This window comes from Sciurus vulgaris (genome assembly GCF_902686455.1).
Source record: "Sciurus vulgaris genome assembly, chromosome: 8".
Lineage (NCBI taxonomy): Eukaryota > Metazoa > Chordata > Mammalia > Rodentia > Sciuridae > Sciurus > Sciurus vulgaris.
This window is the reverse complement of record NC_136468.1, coordinates 123001749-123014413: the sequence shown is the minus strand read 5'-3', so window position 1 is coordinate 123014413 and position 12665 is coordinate 123001749. Positions and strand designations below refer to the sequence as shown.

The 12665-nt window shown below is 38.3% G+C and overlaps 1 protein-coding gene across 1 annotated transcript; it reads left to right on the top strand.

The window, feature by feature from the left end:
• Window positions 1-678: 678 nt before the first annotated feature.
• Window positions 679-3071, top strand: LOC306667107 (protein MTO1 homolog, mitochondrial-like). Its single transcript, XM_079149394.1, has one exon. It carries the CDS (start codon window positions 1471-1473, stop codon window positions 2533-2535), a length of 1065 nt encoding a protein of 354 aa, XP_079005520.1. The 5' UTR covers window positions 679-1470; the 3' UTR covers window positions 2536-3071.
• Window positions 3072-12665: the final 9594 nt, after the last annotated feature.

The window sequence follows — 12665 nt, the reverse complement described above, 5'->3', positions numbered from 1 at the left end:
TTGAGATAGGTTCTCACTGAGTGACTTAGGGTCTTGCTAAATTGCAGAAAACTGACCTTGAATTTGTCGAGCCTACTGCCTCAGCCTACGGAGCCGCTGGCATTACACGGCGGTTTTAGCTTTTATAAAAGTGTTATGTCATAGGGATCACGCTGACCTGGCCTAGAAATCTGCATTAATCTATCCTGTGGACCCGCGGAGCGTTGCTGTTGTCAGAAGTATTCACTTGCGGCGAAGATGGAGAGAGGGAGGGCGTGGTGCCTCCGGGAAGCGAGAAACAAGAAATATTGACGACAGCTTCTTAGTTCATTGTAGAGTTTACCCTCTACTGCCTTGGCACTTTAGATCAAAGGTGGATTAACATTATTCTACATCATTTATTAAAGAAGAGTTGTGCTTTCATTGAAATTTTATGAAACCCTTTTGGAGAACAATGCTATTTACTGCATCACGTATTTCTAATGGATGTGTATTTGTCAGTTTTGTGCTTAGGACCCGATGGTACTCCGTATCCCCATGTAACGGGTAGTGGATGGTCAGGAAATCTTTTAAAGCAAGACTTCTACTCTAGCATCATGGTAGATGATTGCTGAAACATCGTCCTATAAATCTATGCTTTTCTTCCTGCCTTTTGCTTAGGCATGAGCAGTAATTGGAATATTTACTGTGTTTGGTCAGATGTCCTGTAATCCTTCCTTTGGTGGCATTGGAAAGGGGCATTTAATGAGGGAAGTAGATGCCTTGGATGGCCTGTGTTCTAGAATCTGTGACCAGTCTGGTGTGCATTACAAAGTGTTAAACAGACGGAAGGGACCAGCTGTGTGGGGACTGAGAGCTCAAATTGATAGGAAACTCTATAAACAAAACATGCAGAAAGAAATCCTGAACACACCACTGCTTACTGTTCGTGAGGGAGCTGTAGAAGATCTTATTCTTGCAGAGCCAGAACCTGAACACACTGGGAAATGCCGTGTCAGTGGTGTTGTTTTGGTGGATGGAAGCACAGTATATGCAGAGAGTGTGATTCTGACTACTGGGACATTTCTGAGAGGCATGATTGTAATTGGATTGGAAATGCACCCAGCAGGACGTTTGGGAGATCAGCCTTCTATGGGGTTGGCTCAGACTCTGGAGAGGTTGGGGTTTGTGGTGGGAAGGTTGAAGACTGGGACTCCACCCCGAATTGCCAAAGAGACCATTAATTTCAGCATTCTAAATAAGCAGACACCAGATAATCCATCTATACCATTCAGCTTTGTCAATGAGACAGTGTGGATTAAGCCAGAAGATCAGCTGCCATGTTACTTGACTCACACCAACCCAAGAGTGGATAAGATTGTGCTTGAGAACCTTCACCTTAATAGTCATGTTAAGGAAACTACAAGAGGGCCCTGATACTGTCCCTCCATTGAATCAAAGGTTTTACGTTTTCCGAATCGTGTGCATCAGGTTTGGTTAGAACCTGAAGGAATGGATTCTGACCTCATCTATCCCCAAGGGTTATCTGTGACGCTACCAGCTGAGTTACAGGAGAAAATGATCATGTGCATTAGAGGCTTGGAGAATGCTAAAATGACTCAGCCAGGCTATGGTGATCAGTATGACTACTTAGATCCCGGTCAAATCACTCCTTCCCTTGAGACTCATTTGGTTCAACGGCTCTTCTTTGCTGGACAGATAAATGGCACAACTGGTTATGAGGAAGCCGCAGCTCAAGGTGTGATAGCTGGAATCAACGCCAGTCTTCGGGTCAGTCGCAAACCACCCTTTATTGTTAGTCGAACAGAAGGCTACATAGGAGTTTTGATTGATGACCTTACCACACTGGGCACCTGTGAACCATACCGCATGTTTACCAGCCGAGTGGAGTTCCGTTTGTCACTGCGCCCTGATAATGCTGACAGCCGGCTTACATTCCGAGGGTATAAGGAAGCTGGCTGTGTGTCTCAACAACGATATGAAAGAGCTTCTTGGATGAAGTCTTCTTTAGAAGAAGGCATTTCTGTGTTGAAATCCGTTGAGTTTTCAAGCTCCAAGTGGAAAAAGCTAATCCTACAGGCTTCTATAAGTACTGCAAGAAGTCTGCCTGTCAGAGCTCTAGATGTTCTGAAGTATGAGGAAGTTGACATGGAATTACTAGCCAAAGCTGTTCCAGAATCCTTGAAGAAGTATACTAAATGTAGAAAGCTTGCTGAAAGACTGAAAATAGAAGCCACTTATGAATCAGTAGTGATCCATCAGCTGCAGGAAATAAAGGAAGTTCAACGAGATGAAGCTCTCCAACTGCCAAAAGACCTAGACTATTTGACTATCAGGGATGTGTCTTTGTCCCATGAAGTTCGAGAGAAACTACATTTCAGTCGCCCACAGACGATTGGGGCTGCTAGCCGCATACCTGGAGTGACACCTGCTGCTATCATCAATCTGCTCAGATTTGTGAAGACCAGTCAGCAAAGACAGGGAGCTATGAATAAACTGCCCCAAACAGATGAATACTTACATGATACAGACAAACTTCAGGAAAGAGAGTTATAGCTTTCAATTTATAGAAGACTTTTTTTTAGTTTTTGTTTTTGTTTTGGGTTTTTTTGTTTTTCGTTTTTTGTTTTTATTTATTTTTATTGTAAACAAATGGGATACATCTTGTTTCTCTGTTTGTACATGAAGTAGAGGCATACCATTTGTGTATCATACATTTACATAGAGTAATAGTTTTTGACTTATTCTGTTATTTTTTTCCCTTCCCCCCCATAGATTTTTAAAGAAAGTATTTGAATAATTTAACCTACACAAGAGTATAAACAGTAAATAAGAACTGTTCTAATACCCATGAAAATAGTCTTAGTAGGTTTTTATGGGTTTGTCATTAATTTATGAAGAGGACAGAAGTTATAATTGTGCTTTTTTTTCCCCCTAAAAAATGGTAAACAATTTATCCTCTCTCATAAGCTATAATATAGTCAGCCTACTCATATAACTACACAAAACTAAACCTGGAAAAAAAAAAACTCAACTTGCAGATCTGTCTGCTCATAAGGACTTTAACCATGAAGTTAGGAAGCAATAATAAAGCCCTCAGAGCTATGAATTGACACTATACAAAATCATCAGAATCAGTTAATTTCTAATTTTGGAACACAATGTGTATGGTTAAAGTTGACTTCTAAGATTTATGTACTTCAGGAAATCTTTATCAATAATGGCTTTTGAGCATTGATGAAAAACCTATAAAGTAGAAAGATTAGAAATAAAAAAAAAAAAAAACAAAAACCACCCTAAGATTCCATCTCACCCCAATTAGAATGGCGATTATCAAGAATACGAGCAACAACAGGTGTTGGCGAGGATGTGGGGAGAAAGGTACACTCATACATTGCTGGTGGAGCTGCAAATTAGTGCAGCCACTCTGGAAAGCAGTGTGGAGATTCCTTAGAAAACTTGGAATGGACCCTCCATTTGACCCAGCTATCCCACTCCTTGGCCTATACCCAAAGGACTTAAAATCAGCATACTACAGAGATACAGCCACATCAATGTTCATAGCTGCTCAATTCACAATAGCCAGACTGTGGAACCAACCTAGATGCCCTTCAATTGATGAGTGGATAAAGAAACTGTGGTATATATATACAATGGAATATTACTCAGCCATAAAGAATGATAAAATTATGGCATTTGCAGGCAAATGGATGAAATTGGAGAATATCATGCTAAGTGAGATAAGCCAATCCTAAAAAGCCAAAGGACGAATGATATCGCTAATAAGTGGAGGATGACACATAATGGGGGGGGGGAGGGAAGGGTTAGTGTTAGGGTTAGAGTTAGGGTTAGGGAGGGGGGCAAGTATGGAGGAAGGAAGTACTGTATAGAGGGTAAAGAGGGGTGGGAGGGGTGGGGGGAAGGGAAAAAATAACAGAATGAATCAAACAACATTACTCTATGTAAATTTATGATTACACAAATGGTATGCCTTTATGCCATGTACAAGCAGAGAAACATGTATCCCATTTGTTTACAATAAAAAAATAAATAAAAAAAAAGAAAAAAAAATAACCATTGTCTTTCATTTTAAATGTCCATGTATGACTGTGCTCTGATTATACTCTTCTGCCAGGTGTTTAAGATCAAGTTGGTCAAAATTGACTTTTTTCCTATCTACTGTTAGGGACAGCTGAGATTTCTTGGGGGTGTCATTCTTGGGAACTTGAGAGGAGCCTCTCAAGTCCTCTCAGTTCCTTTAGCTTTCCTCTACCAGTTGTGCTATCTTCTGGGATGGGTTAGGGTTTTGCTGACCAGATGTGGCTTCCCTTGAAAACATCAGGGATATTTCCCTCTCTGATGATCCTCTTCTTTGCAGAATGTGTACTGGTTGGCTTCCTGTTCTCTAGGGTCATCACAATCCCCTAAGTGGGACTGCAGGACTCAGGTTCATCGTTCCCTGGATTCTGGCTGTCTTTAGAGGGTAAGGTCTAACATATTGGCTGCTTTTTCTTTGACTCTTTTACTTCTTTGACTTTGGTCTCCAAGTTTTGGTTTCAAATATCCAGCAGGCCAGTTTCACCAGTCTTGAGGTGGGAACACTGGATTTTAACTTCAATGTTTATAATTTTACAATTACCCCTTCCATTTAATTGGGGTCAGTATTAGTATTAGAAGTCAGCCTTCTATCCTGCCTGTCCTATAGGTGATGGATTATTATCTCAAATTAACTCAGGTTGTTTTGTTAGAAGCAATATTTCTGAAAAACACCAATGGGCAACAGTTAAAAGTTCTATAAGGATAATACAAAGTGAAATTTACAAGAACAAAAACATTCAGATTGTATAACATCTATGAACCAAGAACCATAATTTTAATAATCCCAAACCTTTACTTATACATTATTCCCCCTTTTATCTTTTGAGATTTTAGTAATCTTTACAACAAAATCTATCATTTGAACATAACTTTAAATAAGGTCAATCCTGTTGGAGCCATCCCAACATAGAGTAAGGTGAGAGGCAGAGTCTTCACTCAGTTGAGGTGTGGCTATTGACAAGTCTTAGGTAAAGTATTTTAATTCTGAAGTTGAGTTTTGCCTCTTTCTTAAATATCATTTTGCAAAGTTTTCATATGTTGTTTCCTGGGTCTGTATGAACATCAGTTAGCACAATCTGAAATATACATCAAATTAAAGGCAAGAGAACACCTAACTTCCTTTTTGTCGAAAAAGGGGCAAAATATTTTCATGTTCCACACTGTCAGCCTTCAAACAACTCAGGCTCTCCTTATTACCTTCCAAAAACACATTTAAATTTCCATCTCAATGTAAAGAGTATCATAAAATCTTTATAACTTACTGATAACAGGTTACCTCTTTCCAGTTACAAAACATTATGGTGACATAAATAAATACACAATTAAATTTGTTATTTTTATATAAGTCTGAAAGAGACTATTGCTACAGACAACTTCAGTTTGGAGAACACAAGTTTGATAAAGTGCTCTCCTAAACTCTCAGATGTACAACATCTATCTAGTCACATATGTTCAGGGTGTCAACGATATTGTAATAACCTAAAATCATAGTTGTTTTTTAACCAGTTATGAAGTAGTCATTTTGAGATTTCGATGGGAATTGTATTGAATCTGTATAATGCTTTTGGTGGTATGGTCGTTTTGACAACATTAATTCTGCCTATCCAAAAACAGAGGAGGGTTTCCCTTTTCTAAGGTCTTCAAATTTCTTTCTTTAGAGTTCTATAGTTTTCATTGTAGAATTCCTTCACCTCTTTTGTTAGGTTGACTCCGAAGTATTCTTTTAGGCTGTTGTGAATGGGATAGTTTTCCTGATTTATTTTTCAGCAGATTCATTATTGGAGTATAGGAACATGATTGATTTTATATGTTGATCTTGTATCCTGCTACTTTGTTGAATTTGTTTATCAGTTCTAGAAATCTTCTGGTAGAGTTTTTTGGGTCTTCTAAATATAGGATTTTGTCATCAGCAAACAGAGATAGTTGGCCCTTTTGTTTTTCTATTTGTTTCCCTTTAATTTCTTTCTCTTGCCTGATTTCTCTGGCTAGAGTTTTAAGGACTATATTGAATAGGAGTGGTGAGAATGAACATCCTTGTGTTATTCCTTTGTTAGATGAAATGTTTTCAGTTTTTCTCCATTTGGAGTAATGTTGGCCTTGGGATTGTCATTGTTAGTTTTTACAATGTTGAGGAAATTTTCTTCTATCCCTAGTTTTTCTAGTGTTTTAAACATGACTGAGTGCTGTACTTTGTCAAATGCTTTTGCATCTATTAAGATAATCATGTGATTCTTTTCCTTTAAGCTATTTATGTGGTGAATCACATTTATTGATTTCCATATGTTTAACCAACCTTGCATCCCTGGAATGAAACCCACTTGCTCATGGTGTACTATGTTTTTGTATGTTGTTTGCCAATATTTTACTAAGAATTTTTACATTTATTTTCATCAAGAATACTGGTTTGAAGTTTTCTTTCCTTGATGCATGTTATGGCTTGGATATGAGGTGTCCCCCTAAAGATCATGTGTGAAACAATGCAAGAAGGCTTAGAGGTGAAATGATTGGGTTATGAAAGCCTTAACCCAAACCTCAAATTAATCCTCTGATAGGGATTAACTGAGTGGCAACTGTAGGTGGGTAGGATGTGATTGGAAGAGGTGGGTCATTGGGGGGTGTGTGTGCCTTTGGGGTATATATTTGTATCTGGTGAGGAGTCTCTTTCTCTTCTTGTTTTCTGATCAGGCCCTAAGTTGCTTTCCTACACTACAGACTTCCACCATGATGTTTTGCCTCACCTGGAGCCCTGAGGAACGGAACCAGCATTCTATGGACTGAGACCTCAGAAAGTGTGAGCTCCAAAATAAACTTGTCCTCCTCTAAAAGTTTTCTTGTCAGGTCTTTTGGTCATAGTAGTGAAAAAGCTGAGTAGAACAATGTGTCTTTGTCTGGTTTTGGTATCAGGGTGGTACTGGCTTCATAGAATGAGTTTGGAAGAGTTCCCTCCTTTTCCATATCATGGAATAATTTGAGGAGGATTGGTATTGGTTCTTCTTTAAAGATCTGATAGAACTTGACTGAGAATCCATCTGGTCCTGGGCTCTTCTTTGTTGGGAGGTTTTTGATAACTGCTTCAATTTCATTACTTGAAATTGATCTGGTTATGTTTTCTATATCATCTTGGTTCAAGTTAGTAGGTCATATTATCTCTAGGAATTTATAAATATCTTTAAGACTTTCTAACTTCTTGGAGTATAAATTTTTAAAATAGTTTCTGCTGATCCTCTGGATATTAGTGGTATTTGTGGTGATATTTGCTCTTTCTTTTCTTTCTTTTTCAAAAGAATATTTGTTCTTTTCAGTTATCCATTACAGTACAGTCTATCTTGGCATATTTATACAAACACAGAGTATATCTTATTCTAATTAGAATTCCATCTTCTGGATGTACATGATGTTGAGATTCACTGTGGTACATGGGAAAGTTATGTCAGATTCATTCCACTATTTTTCCTATTCCTATCCCCCTCTCTTCCCTTTATGTGCTTTTGTCTAATCCACTGAACTTCTGTTCTTTCCCTCACCACCTTGTGTTACCATCCAGTGATATTTCCTTTTTCATGTTGGATTTTGATAATTTGAATTTTTCCCCTCTTTCTTTTGGTTAGTTTGTCAAAGGATTCATCAATTTTGTTTATCCTTTCAAAAAACTGTTTTGTTGATCTTTTGTATTATTTTTTAATTCCAATTTCATTAATTTCATCTATGACTTTATTTCATGTATTCTGATTTTGGTGTTGGTTTGTTTTTCTCTATTTTAAGACCTTGAGAAGTAATGTCAGATTATTTATTTAGTATATTTCTATTCTTTTAATGTATAAGCTCGATGCTATGAACTTTCCTCTTAGTACTGCCTTCATGCTGTCCCAGAGATTTTGATATGTTGTATCACTATTCTCTTTTACCTCTAAATATTTTTTATTTCTCCCCTGATTTTTTCTGCTATGCATTCATCATTCAAAAGTATATTATTTAATCTCTAAGTGTTAAAGTGTTTTCTTTTACCTTATCATTGATTTCTCATTTCATTCCATTATGATCTGAGAGAATACAAGGTATTATCTCTGTTTTTTTGTATTGGCTAAGTTTTACTTTGTGACCTGAATTATGGTCTATTTTAGACAAATTTCCATGTGTGGCTAAGAAGCAAGTGAATTTAGTCATTGAAAGGTGAAATAATCTAAAGATATCTGGTTAGGTCCATATTATTAATTGTATTTTTTAGTTCACAGTCACAAACTGTTGCTTAGTTTGTGTGTGGATGACCTATCCAATTGTGAGAGAGGCATGTTAAAGTCACCCAGTATTATTGTATTGTGGTCTACTTGATTCTTAATATTGAGAAGGTTTTGTTCTATGTACATAGATGCTCTGTTTTGGGGACATAAATATTTATGATCATTACATCTTTTAATGTATGATTCCCTTAAGCAGTATGATATAATCTTATTTATCTCTTCTGATTAATCTTGGCTTGAAGTCTACCTTATTTTATATGAGAATAGAAATGCCTGTTTATGAGTCTCATGTGAATGGTATGTTTTTTTCCCCACTCTTTCACCTTCAATCTGTGAATCTCTTTCCTATGAAGTGAGTCTTTTGCAGACAGAATATTGTTGGGTTTTCTTTTTAATGTTATCTGCTAACCTATGTCTTTTGATTGAAGAGTTTAGACTGTTTACATCCAAAGTCATTATTGTGAGAGAATTTTTATTTCTTGTCATTTTGATTTATTTCTAAAGTTTAAATTGGACTTGATTTTCCTTTGACTACTCTTCTAGTGTAATTCTTCTCTATATTGATTTTCATTTTTATTTTTCATTTCTTCTCAATGAAATACTTTACTGATATGTTTTATAGTTTAAACCTTCTAGTGATGGATTCCTTTTTGTTTATCATGGAAGGCTTTTATTCATCTTCAATTCCAAAACTTGATTTTGTTGGTATTCTTGATTGGCATCCATTTTATTTTAGAGCCTGGTATCTATTATTCCAAGTTCTACTGGTTTTAGGGTCTGGGTTGAGAAATCAGTTTAATATGAATTGGTTTCCCTCTAAATGTGACAAGTAATTTTTCTTTTGCAGCTTTTAAAATTCTATCCTTATTCTGTATGTTAATCATTGTCATAATGATGTGTCTTGGAGTAGATTTCTTGTGATTTTTGTAATTTGGAGTCCTATATGCTTCTTGTATTTGAATTTCCATCTCACTCTTAAGGTTTGGAAAATTTTCTGATATTATTTCATTGAAAAGATTGTGCATTCCTTATTTCAGAGCCTTCATCTATCCAAAAGAATCTTAAATTTGGCCTTTTAATATTATCCCATATTTACTGAATATTCTGTTCAGGGTCTTTTAACATCTTTTTTCTGTGGTCAGCTTTAATTTTTTTTTTCAAGATTTTATACGTTGTCTCTGAGACTTGAAAATCTATTTTCAAAATGGTCTGATCTATTGATGGTGTTTTCCATTGAATTTTTAATTTGATTTATTGATTCTTTTATTTCCAGGATTTCTGATTGGTTCTTTTTCAGAATCTCTATTTCCTTACTGAAGTGATCTTCCACTTTCTGTGTTTTCTCTCTGATTTCACTCCTTATATTCTCTTTAAACTCATAGAACAGTTTAACTATGAACTTTCTAAATTCTTTCTCTAAGATTTCCTCCACTGTGTTGTCAGTGAAGTCTGTTGTTGAAGCATTATGGGCTTTTGGGATGGTTTGTTCTCTTGCCTTTTCATATTGTTTGTCTTCCCATCTATTGGTATAATTTTGACTTCTTTTAAGTGAAAGACTACTTTGTGAGCTTCTTTTTATTAAGAGCCCTGGGTTGGGTGAATATCCAGATAATTATATTTTAAGTCAATGTGCGATTTCTGTCCTTCCAAATATTAGCACCACTTTTAAGAGATGCGACTGAGCCCTATTTACTATAATTAGTTTAGAACCAAGCCTCATTCTATTCATTTTTTTTTTTTTTTGAGTACCAGGATTGAACTCAGGGCACTTGACCACTGAGCCACATTTCCAACTCTACTTCATATTTTTTTTGATAGTTGAACAAATTCATAGTCAAAATTCATTTATAGAGGACAAGCTTTCCTATGAATTTCAATACAAAATGTACAAAATGTGCTAATTTTACTAACTACTTGGTCATATACTGGCACCCTCTTTAACATCTAGAGACTAGATGTTGCAAAACTGGGACTCATTTGCCCATTATATATACTATATACACAGCAAAACAAAATGCACAAAATAAAGAAAATTGATGTCTGAAAATGTCCAAGTATGAACACACTAACATATTACCTTTTGCAATTGCTTTCCTCCCATCTCTTCCACATCACTGAACAAGTACAGACAGTACTACAGTGCTCACATAAGTGGTTTAGCAGTTCCATTTCCCAAAAGACTATTTCAAATGAATTTTAACAAAAAGATATTTACAAAGTGATATTTTACTACCTGTACATTTAACATACATCGGGCACTGCTAAACATCTCGTCAGTCTAGATGTTTCAGGTAAGGACTCAGTTTGTCCACTATGTACACGACAGTCTTGAATAAACTGCACACATGTAACAATAGTTCTAATTTGAAAATGTCTTCAAAATACGAGCATTCTGGCCTGTTACCAACCTGGTGGGCTATAATGCTCAAAATTTTTGGAAGACAATTCTTCCTAGGAATTTTAACACAAAACATACAGAATTTATTTACTAATTCTACTTTTGTCATACACCGGCAATGTCTTTAACATCTAGAAAGACTAGATGCAGATTAGGACTCATTTGTCCTTTATATACACTATGTACACAGCAAAGTAAGACAAAACCCATAGACATAAGGTACAAGTCTTAGCTCACAGTAGGCACATCCAAGGACTAGCACACAACTCTGTATGACTCAAAAGGGGGGTTTGGTTACTGCCCCCCAAAACAACTTTTTCATAAGAATTTTAACAAAAAGAAATGTATAAAATGTGTTGTTTGTTACCACTTTTACTTTTAACATATACCATGCACTTTAGAACATCTAGAAAGCCTAGATATTTCCAAAAAAGTACCTAGCATTTTCAACTATATATACAGTAACGAGGAATAAAATGCACACACAAAACAATGGTTATAAGAGAAAAATGTCTTTTACATAAAACCAGTCTGCACAGGCCCTCCTCCTCCTCACCCTGGAAGTCTTCTCCATGTCCTCTAACCCTCCTAACAAACGTGGGCAAGTGCCGCTCCTAGAGATGGTCTAACGAATCCAGTCCAAAGTCACTTCCAGAAGAAATTTCTGATCTTATAAAACAAATGGTCATTTACAAGACTTCATTTTCTAACACTATCAGACCTCGGCAACCTCTTCACGATGAGAATGTCCAGCCTAGCACACGTTTTAACAGGTTGGGGGCAAGTTGAGAGCAGCTTTTTCGTGTTCTATACCCAGGCCTTCTGCACACGGCCAGGACATCTTTCCAGGGTGGCGGCCACACCTGTTACTCCACCGTTTCTCTCTGTGAGAAGGAACAGCAACCGCCCGAGGCCGCTAACCGTTCTACCACCCGTGGTCGTCTTCGGGGCTTCGCTCACCTTCCAGGACGGTTGGGGCTTTTGTCTGCCTGTCCCGACAAGGCGCGGTCTCCAGGGGCCGCACCGCGCGGTGGCGGAGGGCCCTGGTCTGCGCGGCTCCTCTGTCCAACGCGTGGCCGAGCTCTCGGGCGTCCACTCTCCTTCGTGGGCCCTCGAAGCCCCTGCCGGCCTCCGCGGCGTTCCCGCGGCCACCATTCTTCTCGCCCTGCCACGCCCGCCGCCACCCAAAGGCGCCACGAGCGCTGCGGCTTGGGCTGGAACAGACAGGATTGGACCCCCGAGACGCAGCCGCCCGTGGGGCCGGGGGCCGGGATCCGACAGGTCGTCGCGGCCATCAGGTCGTCCAGCCAGGGGAAGAGGATCGAAGGTCCTTCACAGGCAGGGCCAGCCAGTGGGCAGTCGCAGCGGGAGCTCTGGAGGGCTGCAGGGAAGAGGCTGCGGCCTGTCCCTGGGACCCCCAGCTCACCGGGTCGGAGGCCGGAGGGCCCCAGAGGACCCGGGAGAGCAGGCCGCACTAGATTTCTCACCGCGTTCTCGGCCGGAACTCTGTATTTTTTTTTTTTTTTTTTTTTAAAGAGTCAGGGTTTCACTGAGTTGATTAGTGCCTCTATTTTGCTGAGGCTGGCTTTGAACTTGTGATCCTCCTGCCTTGGCCTCCTGAGCTGCTGATATTACAGGCATGCACCACCACACCCAGCCTATTCAACCTTTTAAGAAACAAAAACTTGTTGCAATTGTTCTCTGTGGTTCATCAAATTGAGGTATAAATCTATCATAAAGCTCTGGAATTGTTAAGTTTAGTAAATTTACTATAACCTTAAGTGAGGGCTAAAAGGGAGGAGGAAGAAAGATTGATCAAAAAGTAGAGGGGGAGAGAGAGAGAGAGAGAGAGAGAGAGAGAGAGAGAGAGAGAGAGAGAGAGAGAGAGAGAGAGAGAGAGAGAAAATAATTTACTCCAAGGTAGAAAGAGAAGAAATAGATGACAAATGATT

Excerpts from the sequence above, each read along its gene's own strand:
- LOC306667107 (XM_079149394.1), top strand. The coding sequence starts at position 1,471 with ATGGATTCTGACCTCATCTATCCCCAAGGGTTATCTGTGACGCTACCA.